This window comes from Archocentrus centrarchus, chromosome 22, assembly GCF_007364275.1.
Source record: "Archocentrus centrarchus isolate MPI-CPG fArcCen1 chromosome 22, fArcCen1, whole genome shotgun sequence".
NCBI lineage: Eukaryota > Metazoa > Chordata > Actinopteri > Cichliformes > Cichlidae > Archocentrus > Archocentrus centrarchus.
In genome coordinates this window covers 21,242,999-21,260,962 of record NC_044367.1, presented here as the reverse complement: position 1 = coordinate 21,260,962, position 17,964 = coordinate 21,242,999, and the positions used below count along the sequence as shown (strand labels likewise).

The 17,964-nt window shown below is 42.1% G+C and overlaps 2 protein-coding genes across 9 annotated transcripts in view; both read right to left on the bottom strand.

Annotated features, from left to right (window-relative positions):
- Positions 1-1,149: 1,149 nt before the first annotated feature.
- Positions 1,150-9,383, bottom strand: exd2 (exonuclease 3'-5' domain containing 2). 3 transcript variants are annotated; one of them, XM_030759130.1, is made up of 10 exons: positions 9,276-9,383; positions 7,190-7,241; positions 6,664-7,104; positions 6,106-6,362; positions 5,893-6,019; positions 5,102-5,409; positions 4,826-4,932; positions 3,607-3,742; positions 2,942-3,310; positions 1,150-2,513 (listed from the first exon to the last, which is right to left on the bottom strand). In XM_030759130.1, exons 3-10 carry the CDS (start codon positions 7,063-7,065, stop codon positions 2,297-2,299), a joined length of 1,923 nt encoding a protein of 640 aa, XP_030614990.1. In that variant the 5' UTR covers positions 7,066-7,104; positions 7,190-7,241; positions 9,276-9,383; the 3' UTR covers positions 1,150-2,296. The 3 variants fall into 3 exon arrangements, with proteins under 3 accessions (XP_030614990.1, XP_030614991.1, XP_030614992.1); XM_030759131.1 differs by having other exon boundaries at positions 6,679-7,104; XM_030759132.1 differs by lacking the exons at positions 7,190-7,241; positions 9,276-9,383 and having other exon boundaries at positions 6,106-6,382; positions 6,679-6,762.
- A 1,365-nt stretch (positions 9,384-10,748) lies between these two features.
- The window catches only part of numb (NUMB endocytic adaptor protein), a 43,212-nt gene continuing 35,996 nt past the window's right edge, over positions 10,749-17,964 (bottom strand). For 2 of the 6 annotated variants that reach the window (XM_030718642.1, XM_030718641.1), the window contains 8 exons: positions 17,731-17,763; positions 16,933-17,007; positions 16,338-16,478; positions 15,922-16,126; positions 14,720-15,019; positions 14,419-14,562; positions 12,983-13,114; positions 10,749-12,072 (listed from right to left, as the gene is read on the bottom strand). In XM_030718642.1, the coding sequence (XP_030574502.1) occupies positions 11,315-12,072; positions 12,983-13,114; positions 14,419-14,562; positions 14,720-15,019; positions 15,922-16,126; positions 16,338-16,478; positions 16,933-17,007; positions 17,731-17,763 (1,788 nt within the window). In that variant the 3' untranslated portion in view covers positions 10,749-11,314. The remainder of the gene's footprint in view (positions 12,073-12,982; positions 13,115-14,418; positions 14,563-14,719; positions 15,020-15,921; positions 16,127-16,337; positions 16,479-16,932; positions 17,008-17,730; positions 17,764-17,964) is intronic. The other 4 variants (XM_030718643.1, XM_030718645.1, XM_030718644.1 and 1 more) reach the window with 4 other exon arrangements.

Below are 17,964 nucleotides of genomic sequence, written 5' to 3'. Positions count from 1 at the left end.
CTTAATTTAAAATTATTTTCTCAGAATTTTCAATTAAGTCCAAAATCTGTGATAATCTGAAATTTTAACTTATAGACGGCAACATTTTTTTTTCCAGTGGCAGAAAGAAGCTTCCATAGTTTTCCAATATACAAAATGACTCAAGTCACCACCTGCTGACCACTGAAACAAACAAAAAAAAATACTGCAGTTTTAAGGCACGTCTGCATTGTGCCAGAAGTTACAACCATCTTTTATATACAGTTTATGTATGCTAACTTAGCTTAGCATAAAGCACATCCATAGGGGAAACAGCTAGCCTGGCTCTGTCCAAAGGAAAATGCCTACCAGCACCGCTAAAGCCAGGTTTGCAGTCTCCTTGCAAAGAAATTTATTTCCCAATATTCATTAAACAATGTCCCCAAATAAATGCTAAGCCTTTCTGAGAATTTAAATTGAATCTTCAGGTGTGTTTCCACCCTCAGAGGTTTTCACTGTAATGCAGTAAAGATGTCAGAGTGTCTTTCACAACACAGGATTGCACTCTATCACCGCTAGACTTTGTCAAAGGGTAATTCCACCAAAATTTACTTTAATTTAAAAAATAAAAATCCCAAAGTCAGCCCTTATTTGTCTATGTTAATAAATCAAGGGCACTCAAGAAATGAAGAGTCAACTTTGATGGAAACCCCTTGGATGAAGCAGCCTCATGTGCCATTGTTATTGTTGCAGTGTCAAACACTGACCGTTAGAAATACGCTTAGTTTGTCAGCGTCTTAGGATAAAGGGATTCTGCATGTTGAGCCGTTTTATTTGTAAATGTGTTTTAATTTTCCTGACTGAACTGTGAAACCAGGGGAGCTCATAACTAATTCAACTTCAGATACAAAACATTTGACTGACAGATTGTTTCTGATGCCAAAATCAAGAGGCCTTAATTCAGCAAAACTAGATTGTAGGAAAAAAAAAAATCCACTTAAAGACTCCTTTGACCTGAAAGTCACGAGTGATTCATATATGAAATGTTAAGAAAACCACTTTTGTACTCATTTTTACAGACTATTTATTAAACTGTGATTTTGTAAGAAATAAAAAAAATAATGTGGTTGTGTCTTCTTTTGGGGAGGAAGAGGAGGAAAGGCATAGATGTGTGTTCAATAAGTCAGAACATTAACAAACATCACCTTTATTTTATTTGTATTATTCACAGGAAAACATGAATAAATACAATGTAGCTGCTTCCATAAGGTAATTTTTTTTCCAAAAGCCTTGCAGAGGATTGATTCCTATAATTTATAATTATCACGGTTGAGTTGGCAGCTTTTCTTCACTGTAGTTTGGATTCTGTGAAAAGACGTCATTGTGAAACTGGAATGAGCTTGTGTCCCGACGCTGTCTCCAGTCAGGTTTGGGGGTTAAGAGGCACGTTCGAATACGAGCCATGGAGAGGTCCCCAGCCATCAGGAGAACCGGCACCGTGACAGAATCGGGAGTTTAAATGTCCAAATGAAAGATGCCAACTTTACTCACATTTGTCTCCCCCTGCTGCGACACATTCAGGCCCAGAGACACCCTGACAAACTCATCTTTGAAAAAGGGAATAGAGCAAAGATGAATTTGATTTGGCATTCCTGGAGAAATTCATTTATCATCTGTTGACCTAAACCAGACAACAGACTGAAAACAAAAGCTGGGTGAAGAGCCAGATATTTTACAGTCATATTAAAACAACCTTCTCTCTGCAAAGCAAAAATCACATCTCAGAAAATCAGTGATATGGTAATAAGCTGCTGACCTGCAAAAGGTGGGGTGGGGTTTGTTAATTGTAGGGAAATTCAGAGCAGAGAGCAGCTTTTTCTAAAAATCTGTTAACTTTTATGATCTAGACATAAATCATCATGTCATAATTAAAAAAAAAAAAAAAAAAAAAAAAAAAAAGTCCATGTGCAATCAAACTGTCCATGATGTAGGAGGGTTAGTGTTTTACCTAGATTTTATCTCCACAGTTGGAGTTAAGTTAATTCATCTCACTGGCACTTGGCATCAAGGGGAGAAAAGAAAAAAAAAAAAAAAAAAAAAAAAGTGCAATGTCCATTGCCAAGTAGAGTCTTGACAGCAGCCACATGCTGGTAACGTTTCCATTCCTGCTGCTTAATTCGTGCGTTCGCGCACTTACAACAAAACAAAAACAAAACAATTCAGGTTGGAAAAATTGACGAGTGGCTGTCAAGGTTTCAAATCCAACTAGTGGAATGAGTAAAATCCAGGTTTCCTGTCCTGGTGCGAGGCTGCTCGTCCTCTTCGTGGAGACGCACAGTCAGTTGAGTTTAATGGGCAGGTCCTCTCCGTATTTGCGAAGGAACTTGCTGTGATTATGGTCGACAGACCACAGAGGAGGGAGGTGGTGAGGCTGCATGGTGGTGAGGAAATGCTGCCTCCAGCGACGCTCCAGGACCATCAGTCCCCGCAGGCCATGCTCAGCGTGCGCTCGCACCACCTTCAGACCGTGAGGCACGTACGCCTCGTTTAAAATCCTTCAGAGGAGAAAGGAGCCGTCAAACTGAGTATAGACTAAATAGATAATAAATAAATCCCTACATACAACTCAAGATGACTATGCAACCTTTTAAACAAATGGTGACAGTTAGGGTTCAACCAATAAATGTTAGCGACGAGCAAACTGCCAAAACATCTGCTCACATTTGATGATAATCAGTTAATCAAGTATATTTGATTAGCACCACCTGGCTGCTACTTACCTTCTTATTACTATGGAAGCAGTAAAAGGTGTACTTACCTTTTTCACACACTGCTTTTGCATTTTGGCTTAACCTTTGTTAGTGTCAATAAGTGATTACATCAGCAACAGTTCTCACCATTTAAGTTTTTCATTCCATGGCTCATGCAGTACTTTTACACTTTAGATGTATAATAATTCAATTACACTGCTTATTATACTCACTTCGTCTCCAAACTGGCTGCCTCCTGCAGCGCCTCCTCCGTCAGCTCCTGCTCGTCGTTCGTGTTCAAAAAGCTCCTGACCAATGCCTGCAGCTCCTCTCGCCGCTGTTCCGGGAGTCCTTCCCCAGCAGTGAGCAGAGCCCGAGCCGCCGAGCGTACTTTCCGTCGATCGGAGTCCTCAAACGTTCGAACTCCCTCCTCGCAGCCCTGAGGGGCGGAGAACTCTTCGGCCAGCTGCTGCTTCAGGAAGCTGTCGTGCACATTGGAGGCAGCGTGGCAGCTGGTGCAGAGCAGCAGGATGTCGTGGGAGTTGTGGTCCTTCATCTCTGTGGGAAAATGCCGTCTGTACTCATGTGGCACAATGTTTTTCCTTTGGGACCAGAGGTAGATGCATGTTAATCACTTGTGCACACTAATTTGGTGCCACTACAAAATGAGACAGTTACACTTAGAAAATCTGTCATATGTGTTAAATGCACAAAGGAGCCTCTGAATTTTGGAATAATTGTCTCCATTGCAAATCATCATTAGTCAAGCAAATTTCTTTGGTTTTATTGGTTCTGTGATTGAGATCAGACAAGCTGAGCAATTTCAAAAGTAAAGGATCATTTTCACAACACCTTTAACTTAAATCAAACTATAAAAAGGTGAGTAAATGAATCAAACCTGATGTAAGAATCTGCTTTTCCACAGACCACACAAAGATTCTCCTTGGCAGTCAGGTAGTAATCCTGCTGCGAGTCAGGACGTCCCGATGGCTCAAACAGCAGCCTCACAATAAAAGGCTCTTTACTCTCGAGCACTGCAACGCAAACAGAAGAGCAGCACGTTTGTAGTCTATTCTATGAACCTAGCAGGAGTGGAACTCTATGACAGCATTTCTAGAACTTGAGAAGCTGAATCATGAAGAAACTACTTTTGTATAGTACCTAAATACTACTTTATACTTTAAAAAAAAAAAAAAAAAAAGAAGGGGGGGGGGGGGGGGGGGGGGGGGGTATAAGTAAGGATGCTGCTGGGCACTGATTTTCTTTTCATAATAAGTCCTGAGTACAATCTGATTAAACGTTACAAATGTTTTACAACTTGTGTATTTAAGAGCCATTTAAAAACATACATTGATAACCAAACACTACCTGAAATGCTGCTGACATGTGTGGCACTGTGCACCATGAATAACTCGTGAGCTTACTGGGTAAACCCACGCCACAGGCATGTCATAACTGCAAACCCATCTGATGTAACCTACATCGCAGCCTGACCTGCCCCCCCCGGAACTTGGCGACGGGGGTAGCGGGCTGCATTGCGTCCAAGGCTTCGACTCGAAGCAGCCCGCCACTACTGTGATTGGCCGTTGATTCCTGCTGTGCACGACCAGTGACTTTTTTGCAGCAGCTTTTTAATTTATCAAAGAGAGAATAACGATCACTATGTCAATATAAGGAATAATAATCATAGTATAAATGTAAGGACTCATAGATGCTGGCAACAACGTTAGCCACTTACGACTTATTTCTGGTACTGAGTGGTGAGATCAGCAACGTTTAAGCGTCTAACCACACACATCCCTGCTTAGAATAAGCATCACAACCAATAAAAACAGAGTAAACTAAATGTAAAGCAAGTAATCATACATCATGATCATAATCCCATGTGTTCAACCTGTTTTCAGTAACATATGGTACAAAGGAGCTGCTGCAGGTGTAGCAATACAAATCAAGTTTGGCTGTTTAAGGGGAGTCGCTGACAGCAGAGAGTAAAAACACAGTGCTGTGCAGCTGCTGCAGCAAAGAGCAGTGAGGCTCAACATGTAAGGGGGAAAAAAACATATTTAGGGTGCATTTAGAATGGGTGAAAAGAGATAAGAGGGAGTTATTCAGCATACCTCCTATTCCTTTATCAAGGTACCATTTAGCTTTCTTCTTGTCACAGGTACACAGGGGTTGGCCATCTGGTGCATGGAGGAAACAGTTATCATAGAGGGGAGATTTCCTGGAACAGGCAGAGAGACAGTATAAACTGGCATCTAGCAGTTTATTTATATTTTGCTGTGCAAACTATGCCACAAACTCATATGTATAGTTATAAGTATGGACAACAAATACCTGGCTTATCCTTAAATGTTATGGCAGTCTGCTTCTTTGTCTTTGGTGACACTCACCTGGCAGAATACCCGGCACCCAGCGATTTCCTCTTGGGATTCCTTCGAGGGTCTGAGACTTGCTGATCTCCAGACTCCGGGTTTTCATAACCTAACGACCTAGCCCTCTTCTTCCTGTCTCCATCACCAGCACTATCATCCCTATCTCCTTGGCCCTTGAACGGCACGTCAACCAGACCCTGGCAGCGGGAGGACAGCTCAGAATAGGAACTCCCACTGGAAGAGGCGGGACCGGCTTCAGACTGAAAGCCGAGGAGATGGAGGAAGAGAGCAATGGAAACCTGGGCATCTCTAGCAGCATAAGTCATCTGGAGTGCGCAAAGGGGGAAAGATTTAGAGAGGTGGGTGGAGCTGCTGGTTCTGAGATCAACAGTTTTTATTATTTAAATTTTGGGAATGTGTGTTTTTATTCTGTAAGTTTGGAATGGCAAAAACTGCTGTGTCATATCTGTGCTTTCCATGGAGAAGAAGAAAAGACAGGATTTGATCTGAACCCATTTTGTATTTGCAGTTGATAACCAGCCCTATAATTTTCCACGTCTAACTCTGAATGAGAATACATCAGTTAACAGTGGCACAAATTTTATCTTTAACCAAGTGAGTGCAAGGACATAACAGAGTTTTAACCTCTGCACTTCAGACTGTTTGCCTCTTTGAATTTTATATAGAGAGACAAGTTAAAACCTTCTGAAATGTGCAATTGTTGGTTTTAATACAGTGACCATACAGTAAGAGTACATCTGACAAAATAGATGAAAAGCATAGAAGTCACAACACAATAGATCCCCCACCTGTTCCTGTGTCAACTGATCTGCTTCCCAATCACTGCAGCGCACCTCTGGAGATTTATCTAGAGATATACTCAGGACATCTGCTGCCAGTGACTTCAAACTGAGGCCATTATTTACTGAAGTTTGCCTAAAAGAAAAACATCAGTAAGGGTGTATTTGCAATTTAAACAAATGGTTTAATCAAATTCTAAGCAAGAGCATAATTATTTTTACTTTTGCCGCAAGGCAAGGTGACGCAGGTCAACTGTGCACGTCAGCGACAGGCCGTAGTCACGCGTCAGCCGCTTTCCGTCTTCGTAGCAACCAACTCCGACTTTCAGAATGTGTGGGTTTCTGAGTACTTCCACTAAGCTGTGCGGGAAAGGCTGCTGCCTGCTGCGAAACGACAACAGCCTCACCAGGACGCACAGACCCGAGTACGAGGCCATCTGTAGCAAGGAGACCACAGCGGCTCTGCCCTTAGCAGAAACCTGCATCCAAATAACAGGAGCTGGGTCAGAAAAGATGGAAACAGTCATGTGAGCTGATGATGCATGATTTTAAAAAGGAAAAATCCACTAAAAATGTCTCTTTTCGTTACGGTTTCATAAAGCTGAAGGTGTTTGCTTGTTGTGAGTTTGAGGAAACCAAATTTTTATTTATTTTTTGAATAAGCAGGAATTCAAAACTGGGACGCTAAACTCTATTCAATTTCTACACCCAAACTCCTACTTTTAGGGCGGAGTTTTCCTTTTACCAAAAATGTGAAAACATGCAAAAGGTATTTCTTACGGCGGATATCTTTACCCATTCACAGTCAAACCCCAGCACAGGGAAGACCGACAGCTCCTTTTGCATTACTGGCCACAGCTGCTGCCACTCTTCTTCAGAGCTCACGATCACCGGTTTGATTCCCAGCAGCTGATCAGAAGACGGGATCCGGGCAGGAAGTGTGGTCTGACACTGGACAGTCTGAAGTCCCTTCTCTACAACACGTGGAGGTTGGATGCATGTATACTCCACAGCTGTAAATTCCGGGACCTTTTCCTCAGGAGCGTGCAGGGAATCGGCCACCTTCTGGATGGAAGGTAACCTCTTCCTTTTTGTTCGATACACTCGCCATATGAGCAGCCCTCCCAAGGTTGCCCCTAGAACTGCTGTTATGACAGCAGTTAAAGGTCCTCGATGAGACATGTTGACTTGCAGTGATCTTAAACAGACTGAAGTTCAAACCTAGAACCACAACACAGGAGGAGCAGTCAGTGGGTAAATCTGCAAGTTTTATTGAGCTGTTAAAACAAATTTCGAGATGATGTACCTTTCCTGCATCACTGAGCCCAGTTGCTGCAATCTGGACAGAAGCTGCACATCTTTGGAATAAAACCAGCAAACACAGTTTATCATTTCATAAATACAGTTCATAAATATACCTGTATCTAGGTTTGATATTGTCCAACGACAGACAAATACTACTCACACCATCAACCTCTCCATGTTAACATGCAAAATCCAGGAAATCTTTGGCCACATTCACCATTTCACCAAATCTTTTTAGACCCTATGACATACGCTACGTAAGCGGTTGATGTTATTGCCGACATTTATGCTTGTGTGGGTAAATTAAAATTTCCCTCACATCCATTCCAATCTTCCTCTGGGAATTTGCTGACATTTGAACATCCTTATATTGATGCTATGAATATTATTCCTTATACTGAGAAAGTTCTCTCTAGAAAATTCAAAACTTGGAAACAGATGGGAGGAACAGATTGGCATGTTTAATACAATCTCAATAGCTGCAGGCTGTGCTGATGCATGTATAGTTATACATTTATGTACCAACAAAGTGATTCCCAAAGAGCTATTAAATTAAAATTTGGCACATCTTGGTAGGGTGTGCAGCGTGGCCGTATATTTAATAAGAAAAAAAAAAAGCTGAGGAAACTGGACAAGTTACACAAGAAGTGGACTAAAAATCAGTGGCAACAGGTCTTATCAATGATGAATCCAACTTTAAAATTCTGGTTCAAATGATTGTCAATATGTAGAGAGGTGGTCTGAATAGCGGTACAACAGCGAGTGTCTAGAGTGGAGGCTCTGTCATGTTTTGGGGCTGCATTTCAGTCAATGCTGTTGGGGATCTTTTCAAAATTGATGGAATTAAGAACACAGAAAAGCATTGTTACATTTTGATCCACCATGCAATACCGTCTGGAAAATGTTTGATTGGCAATGGCTACAATTTTCACCACAATGATCCCAAATACACTACCAATGCAGTAAAGCATACCTGGATAGGAAAACACACAGTGGAACACTATCTGTCATGGATTGGCGTCCCCAAAGCCCAGGCCTCAACATTATCGAAGCAGTGTGGGAACATCTTGACAACAAAAGGCAGCCAACATCCACAGAAGAGCATTGGATGTCCTTCATAAAGCCTGGAGAAGTATTCTTTAAATAAGACTACTTAAAACAATTACAAGAAAGCTGAGTTCAGGCTGTGTTAAAGCATAGAGGTGGCCATACAAAATAATGACTTAAGCAGTACTGCATTTCCATGTATGTTTGCAGATGTTTCAATAAATATTTGCTCCCATTTCCCAACAAAATATTAAAAAAATGAGGGGTGGCTCATGTGTAGTTAGTAACCTTCCCTCCAGTGTAGCTGCAGGGGGGTACTTGGTATGATGGCAGTCTTGCCATTAAACACTCACTCGTGTCCTTTCGGGTCTGTGGATGGTCTTGGGGCCAGGACAGGTGGGCAATCAAGGGGCAAAATGAGAATAAGAATAACGTTACTAATCCCAGAGGAAGATTCACATGTCTGGCATAGCTCATCTGCTATTTGAATGAGAACTGAAATGCCTGATGGCTGTGGGTACAAATGATTTTGAGACAATTTATGATCCCTTTGAGGACAATTTAGCTTAATATCGGTCAACTTGGCTCACACTTGTCTGCAAACGACAGGCTGGGTTATCAGGTCAGTGCAAAGCTAAAACAGAGTTACTGCTGTTCCAGACAAATTGCGAACACCTCTCGGCCAGGTGAGCATCCAGCTGTTCCTAAACCGTTTGTTACCACAACTTTTGCTAGCGTCCCCCGCTACCTAGCTCTGGCACAAGTGTCAAAATAAATACTGATAAATCCTTGTTCTTCAAATGTCCATCTCATGTAAACGTAAGGTTTACAGTGCATTACGTTCTGCCTATACTCCTGTTCAGTGTCTTCTTGTTTAGTTAAGCCAAAGTTTTATCAACGTTAGCTTGGCTAGCTGCTGGAGCTAGCCGGTTAGCTCGTTAGCTCTTCAGCCTAGTGGGTACCTTGCCTGCAACCTGGACGCTGCTGTTTAAGCGCAAAACAGCACACATGCATACCATCTGATGTATTCTGCATCTTACCTTTACACGTTCGACCAACACGACACCACTTTCTCCCACATGCACTTGTTTGCTATGCTCACCCCTCTTCTAGGCTGCATTTATAACAAAGTTGCAGCGCCGCCTGATGGACGGACGGACCAACGCCACAGCAGGAGCCGATAGAAGCTTAGATGTATTGTATTATCTGACAGTTCTGATTGTGTGCATGCGCTTGTAAAACGGCTTTTACACATTTCTCTAATTATTTAATATTCATTCATGCATTGACGATAGAGTGGCGACTAATTTTCTCCTAAAAGAGTGTGTTTCATCCAATGTGAACTACCAACTGACCAGATATTTGATTTAGAATCATAAAACCAAAAATGCAGCAGGTTCTCATATTTGAGAAGCCCAAAACAATGAATATTCCCAATTTTTTATAAATACGTGAATATAATTCCACTTAACTGATTCATAATTTAAGAAATAGTACCTAATTTCTCCTGTATTAATAGACTTCACATATATATTGCTTATAATCAAGAACACACACACTGGTTTTTCCTCTACCACCATAAATTTATTCAATCTTTTAGCTTCAGTATTTCTCCAAAGAAGTTGAACAAAGTAATGAAATAATTACAAAATGGAAAAATAGATCAGAGAATAGATCATATTCACAGGTTTGATTTAAAAAAAACATGACAGAGAGAGAAAAAAAAAATCACGTGGTGAGAGATGAAACCATTTTTATCTCCCTGCATTTGTCTGCTGTCCATCAGAACAACAGCAGGCTAACGGAGGTCAGGGCAAGTCAGGATGCAGCTTCTCAAGCTCCTGCAGTACCACAACTGACAAACCCTCGAGGTCACCGGGAGGTGATTCAAATCATCTACTTTAGTGCTTGTGCATTAAAATAAAATTAAAAAAAGACCTAAAATTACCTACTTAAAAAATAAAGAGGTGGATAAAAACAAGATGACACATCCTACCGTGTTAAATAAAAACAAATAAGATGGTTACCACACACAAACACAAAAAAAAAGAAGAAAAAAAAAGACAAAGACATTGAAGTAAAACTATTAAAAACTGAGCACAGGTAAGAGAGGCAACCAGTTGGGCACCACCACCATTGCTAGGTCCACATTGGATGTAAAGCATCTCACTGTAAATAGGGTATCATTGCAGCAACAATCACGGGATGCAACAGACGGCAATAAAGAGACTTTTCTTCAAAAATAAAACCAATAAACACAAAAGTAAAGCAGCTGTCCCTTCACAAAATCTCTTTACATCACATTAAAAATTAGCACTGCTGTGAGCTGTGTGTACAGTATAGATTCTTTATAGATATATATATATTTTGTATAATATATACGTTCATTTCTTGTATACACAAACATAAACTTGTTTCATTGTAGCTAGCCTGTGCCTTTGGCAAGATTACTTACAACTCCTCTGTGAGATTCCAAAGCTATTTAAAATATACTTAATGCATAAAAATAAAGATTTTGGCATCGTCTCACTCTTTTCTAAAGATTGGGAAGTTATTAATGTGAACTTCTCATCTGGAAGCTGAGTTCTCTCAGTGCTGCTGCATTCCCCTGACAGCTGAAGGAGGTCTTGTCCTGCCAACAGGGGGCGCTGGGGGCTGGACCTTGTGAAGGGAGCTGCCACACCTGGGCGAGTGGAGGGGCTGATGGGAGTGGCTCGGCACAGATATTCCACAGAGTTATGACGACCTTGCGCTCCACAGCACAAACAAAACAATACAGACAATGCCAATGAAATGCCTGGGGCCGAGGGGGCTACAACCTTGTAAACAGCAAGCTGTTCTGTTTTTTGTTTTTATTTTTTTTGCCTTCTTCTTCTCTTACTGGGTTCTGCTCCCTGCTCATTCGCCCGCTGTTCTCCACAGGCTCCCCCAGCTGAGTTCGGCCCTGCTGAGATTTTCCATTTAAACAGAGAGTGAGGAAGGCAGGACAACATTCCAATCTCTCTTGTAGTCAATTACCCACCTGTTCAACCAATTCAAGTCTTTATTGTCCAGTTCTTTCTAATCTCAATCTTAGTGTTCAGAGCTGGATCTCAAAGGTTTTCTGTAGCTCAGTAGAGAATGGATTTGTGGGGGAGGGTGTGGTGCGTTGGCGCGAGCGGCTCTCCAGGGCTGCCCACTGGGCCTCAAAGGCATCTTCTTGTTGCTGTGGGGGTGGCTGCGTGGATGGGGAGGATGGAGCGATTTGAGATGGAGCAGCCCAGCTGTCCGCCCCATTAAAGGGCACACTGCCATTGGATGGCTGCAGGGGAGCGGGGTTTACCATGGTGGACTGCGGTGGTTTGATGAACGGGCTGATGTTACCGGCCGGCTGACCATCGTGCTGGGGTGTCGTGGAGACTGGTGCGGGGAATGGCTGCGTTTGTGCGGCTGAGCCAAACACATTAGCCACCATCTGTGAAGGAGTGATGCCAAACACAGGAACACTGGGCTGAGGAAAGGGCAGCCCATTAGCCATTGGGTGGGAGGCTGGAGCCTGAGTGTGGAAGGCAGGCTGGCGAGGGGGTACCACGGGCACAGCAGGGGGTATAGAGGGCACGAAGGCCACTGGGGGAACAGAAGGTACAGAAGCCACGGGCATCGGCACAGGATTAATGAACGGCTGGGAGGGAGGCAAGGCTGCAGCTATGATTGGATTGGGCTGCGGGGCTCGGACAGATTTGGAGACTTCTTCTAACCACCGGTCTGCTTCTGAAGGTGTGCGTTTGTGGGAGGAAATGGCTGGAGAAGATGTGGGGGGGACTACAATCACCGGGGTAGGTGTCGCCCAGTCACCTCCTGTCAGCAGAAATTACAAGAATGAGCCTCAACCAAACATTTAACTGGAAAAACATGAGACACTGACAGTGAGACAGAAGAGAGCAAAAAAAGTAGCATGCGAAATAAAAGTTGATCATGCTGACTCATGCTGGCTGGGAATGAGAATGAATGAGAACCTCTGAAAGACAAATGCATTTTCCAGGTTCTAATCCTTGAGTTAAGTGATCCATTTATGCACTCATGTTCAGTGTATTTTTTTTTAATTCTTTTTACATCAGAAACCAAGTGCTCTTGCTCTAAAGTGTTACAAAAGATTTGGGCACCTCACCTGTGTCTGCTTGAAAATAACGGGGGGGTGGGGGGCAGCTATCTTACCCCACACCATTGTACTAGTTAGGAGAGCAATTCTATAGCAGGATATGACTGTTTGGCCAAAAAAAAAAAAAAACTTTAGGGAAGGGGATGTGTTCTAATAAAAAAATAAATAAAAATCACTTTTTCCTTAGAGGTCGCTGATCCTACTATGTGCTAATCTGTAGTAATCCACACCACCTTTTAAGCAAGCCTTTCAAATTTGAATGGTTTGATCAAACCTCGTCTTCCTTTGACTTTGACAGACTTTATTGTCATTCAAATTTACACAGTACAGTGTGCATAAGAACGAAATTTCGTTGCTATGGCTCGACATAGTCTAAAATTCTAAAATTTAAAAATATTAATATTGTGTATAAAATATAATCCAAAAATTTCGCAATAAAACATATAGACAATATAAACTGTAGCAGCAATCTCACAGCAACATGCTACAAAATAAGTAGCATGAGGTAGTTAAGAGGAACATATATCCTCCCACATATTCAGTTTAACTAGAAAGAAATTAGATTGATGTTCTAATGATTATGATGAATTTTGGCTTCACGCTGCTTACCTGTCTGTGCCGAGGCTGTTGCACCTGCTGGGCTCTTGGCCCATGGGTTAGTTTCTCGAGTGGGCAGAGCAGGGGGTAGAACTGAGGGGTTAGCAGTAGCAGCAGCAGAGAAGGCAGGAGTTGTGCCATTCACTAAAGCAAATAAGAGACAGAAGCTAGTACAAGCAAGCCTGTGCATTGGATGATGTGCACTGGACATGCGCAACGTTACTCTGCAGTTAACTAGCAGTCTAACAAGGTGTAAACCGCATGTAAGATAAATGTTATAAACTAAGCTATGTGAAAATGTGAGCAGGCACACATTCTGTAACTGCAGATTTAAATTGCAAGCAGCACATTCATCAAGTTATTGGAAGCTGGTTCAACTTCTACAGAGCAGAATTACAAGGAAATTCAGCAAAACTGTGAATAAGGAATAACACTGACTAGAAAAGTGAACAACCAGGGTATTACTGTGGGCTTCTATGATTGTGCACTATGAACAGCTGATGGAGCTAAACCTTCAAAGGTTACAGTGGACCCATTATGCTTTTTCTTATGTTTTGTCATATAATATTATATATACACACACACACACACACGTAAATACACTGCACCTCCTGCGCAACTGTTCATTCGCACAAATATCTAATCAATTAGCCCATCACATGGCAGAAACTTAGTGCATTTAGGCATGTAGACATGGCCAAGATGACCTGCTGAAGTTCAAATTGAGCATCAGAAGGTGATTTGAGTGACTCTGGCGTGGTCATTGATGCTAGACGGACTGGGCTGAGTATTTTAGAAACTGCTGATCTACAGAAATTTTCCCACACAACCACCTCTATGGTTCAGAGAGAATGGTTCAAGAAAAAAAATAAAACCTACAAAGTATCCAGTGAGTAGCTTCAACAAGGCGAAAATGCCTTGTTGAGATATCTCAGGCACATAAACTCTGCCCACTTGCTGATCAACCCCTCTGATTACAAGGGGCGGCCAAATAAAAGAAAGTTAGCCAAACTGGCTTGTTTGAGAGAGAAGATGAACTGAGGGGCTGCACCAAGACCCTGTGTAAGATACATAATGATTATTTTGAACTGTGAATCATACAAAGCTACTCTATAAGAGAGTCCAAGAATTAAAAAAAAAAAAAATATGATATTGGAAATGAACATAATAGGTCCCCTTTATAAACTTTATCTGTTTCAGTTATTTAGGCGACTAATATGACTTTGGTGACTTTCAGTTAATGTTGGATGGATGGATGGATTGACTTTGGTGAGTTTCAGTTAATGTGACTTCATAAACACTGTTTAACTGTCACCAGGATCTAACTGAATGTAACTTTTATACAGCAAACAGCAAAGTTATTTCTCCACTATTTTTTTTTTTAAATGCAGATTCATTCAGCGCTTCTCGAACTACACACAGCTGATCAGAAAGTTTTATAGGTTTACCCGGTGCTACAGGAGACTGTGGGGATGAAGCCGGTTTAGGCATCGGAGCTGAGGAGAAGGGATCCTCTGGCGGTCCACTGAAGGCCGAGGTGATCTGGGTACACAGCGAGCTGATGCTGTCACCTTCTCCTTCTACCTCAGGGACTGGAAGACGAGCACAAGAGAAAAAAGTAAAAGGTCAAGAAAATAAGATGAGGCCCATCACTGATAGAATATGGTATTTTAGAACTTTTCCTTATTTTTTATATTTATTGGGTATATTTGCAATGACAATAACAGCTGGACGGCATCCTGGACTCACCTGTGTTTTTGATGGGGAAGTCAGACTTGCGCTGCATGGTGGAGGGCAGCTCATTCATGCGCAGTGACAGCTGTCGTTTGAAGGGAGATGTCTTCTGACTGAGTGCCGGGAAGCCTCTGAAAGAGCCCTGCCTGGCAAGAGCCTCAGCCGGTGCGTGTCTGCGGGGTATCGCCTGAGGTCCCAGTGTGGCCACCGACAGAGGCGGGGACGACGAAGGGGACGGCGAGCTGGCCGCCTGGTGGACTGACGAGTTCGTCACACTGGCGGTCGAGTTCCCAGCAACCTTTGTGTCAGTCTCCGCTGTTAGAAAAGGGCAACATTCAGGCAATACACCTTCAGAGAAAATAACTGCAATGGTAAGAAATCCCAAACAAAATAGAGTAAACTGTTAAAATACATGAACACATTAATTATTTTATCAATCTTATCTTCTCCATCACCTTGCAGCTGTGGGGAGTTTTCCATATAGTGAGTAATTTGCATGCAATACTACATGCCCTCACAGGTATAGGGTCTAGGAACTTCTCTAGTTGTCCTTCTTCTGTTTTTTTTGGGGGGGGGTGGTGTATTACCGCCACCTTGTGAATTGGATTATTAAGCTGAGACATGTGAAGAGGGGGATATTTTCATGGTGATGTGATTAAAATCAGTTAAAGTCCTTATAAATTAACATATATATTAGCTCATGTGTATTTATGACATTTTAAGACTTTAAGGACCAGTGGCCACCCTGCTGTCATGACTTTGTAAAAGAAAGGAGATAAATAATGTAACATTAAACTACTATATACCGTAGTGGTTATCATACACCTCATTTAAAAATATACTAGTATACTTTAAAAATACTGTCAACCGCCAGAGCTACCCCTGGCAGTAGAACCTTTAGGTGGCACAATTCCCTGGAAGTACAAGCTCTAGAACACATAATTACCAGGTCTCAGTAGATCTTAATGGGGTGCATATGAGCCTTAGTGACTATATTCACCACAAAAATCAATTGAAAAGCAAATGGCCAAGTAATAACCAGGAATATGAAATGCTAAAATCATAAATATAAACCACTGAGAACACTGTCATCTCCTGTGATTGACATTATAATAAGAACTAACTCCTCTGAGATTTTTAGTAACTACCCCTCATATCATACATAAAAACCTTTTTTAAATAACGCGGAAGACAAATGGCACTCTAAAAATACAGACCTTTTTTAGCATCTTGTAGCTGCCTCATGACTTCTTCCCGCTCTGCTGCCTCTGTTGCTGTAGTAACACGAAAGGAGCCCTCGCGAGTGAAAGTGGTTCTGTTAGTGTCAAAGGTTGCCGTGACCCCACACTCCTTTTCCCGTTTCTGTTTTCGTTCGAGACAAGCAGCGAACGCACAACCCACAGCATGGCTGAGACGCTCTCCCTGAAAGAGATCATTTAAAAAGTACATTGAAGTACATAATGTCAAAACAGCCATCTAACCCTACATGATTCAGGGTCATTACGGTCTTTAAAAAAAAGGTTAATTGTAAGCATGACCAACCTCTGAATGTGCACTCCAACATTTCTACATATTCACTGTCAATGATTATGAATCAGGAAAATAAACTGCAGCTATAAAAATGAGTTCTTACTGAGTCTTTAATGGCCATAAAACAGTGGCAGATCCAGCGTCGTGTGGTGCCATCCCTGCAGATGTAAGAGAATGCCCGCTCAAAGTTCCTGTCTGGAGCGCAGAAGGACACCTTCTCTATTGTTTGGTCCAGAATCAGGTCCTGCAAAACAAACCACACAGCCTTATCATCATCGCACTAAAACCTGTAGTCACAGTTAAGAAACACTTGGTCTCAATTTTAAAATGTAGCCCCAAAAACAAACAAACAACGAACCAAACTATCAACACTGATAGTCACCGTGCTCTGTCTGTGTGTGTCTGTGTGCTGGCTGTCAGGAAACTGAAGCACACATTACCAGTTATTTCCAGCAGGTGTCAGTGTAACCTCTAATGTGACACTGTTTACCTCAGTCTTATCTACAGGTGCACTGAGTACATACTTCCAGGGATCCGCCTTTTGGAGGTCATTAGACTACAGTTGTAGTAGCTTGGCTGCTATTCACTGCTGGAGCTTAGCAGCTTCCATCTTTACAGCTGCTAAAACTAGTTCTAATTCCTCCGTCTGCTCTTTCCTTTTGATCAAGGTGCGACAGGCGACCGGAGGGACTCATTACCTTTGTTTTGTCGTCTACAACACGAAGACCATCTGCCGACACCCACAACACAGCTCGTACTGGCTTTTTCCCAGCCTGCAAACATACGACAGGGACGGGAACAAGTTAAGAAACAAGGAAGCTTTCTATAGTCTCAGTATTTCCATATCCCCCAAAATTACTTCCTTTTATATTATTCCTTGGAACCTATTTATAGAGGGTTAGAGAAAAGAAAAGAAAGAAAGAAAGAAAAATCAACACACACTCACACACGCACAGCACACCTGTGAAGAAAGAGAAATCAGCAGGTAAAAAGACAAAAAAAGACAGAATGCAGGAGTTGATTTTTTAGTGCTATGTCACAGTAGGATCCAATTTTTGATAAAAGAAACAAGAAGGCTGGTATGAGATTTCTGTGAGCTGATGCAGTCGACAGTGGTGAACCCATTGGTTAGAACAATGACAATAAACAAGGAAACGTTCATTCAGAAAAACTGTCCATTGTTCTATTCTTGGCTCAGGGAAGAAGAGCTGAAGGGAGAGAGGCACGCATGTTAATACAACACAGACACACACACACACACAACACAAAAGTGCCCTGCCCCAGCCTAAACCACCCCACCTGCTCACAGCCACATGCATCATTATGTTTGTCTCTCTCCACACAGATTTCCCCTGTGTTACGAACGTGTGTGTTTGTGTTTTCTTCCAGCCTTCAGATGTGATCAAAGAGTGAAGTGTGAGAGGGGGGGAAAAAATAATAATAATGATGCTAATAATAAAGAGTAACACACTCAGACACACAAAGCAATAACTTACTTTTGCAAAGAATCCTTTGAAGAATTTCCTGTCCTGGAAGTGGATATGGTAAAAAGGGAGGGTGGGTGAGAAGGGCGGAGGAGGTGGAAGGAGGAACAAGGCATGAAAATGTTACCTAGGAAGTCTAAAAATTGTCTGGAGCCGAAAGAAAGGGATTGGACTTGGTTTATTTTTGGTGAAGCTGGGTTATGTGTGTGAGCGAGTGAGTGGGTGAGGCAATGGATCGAGTAGCTC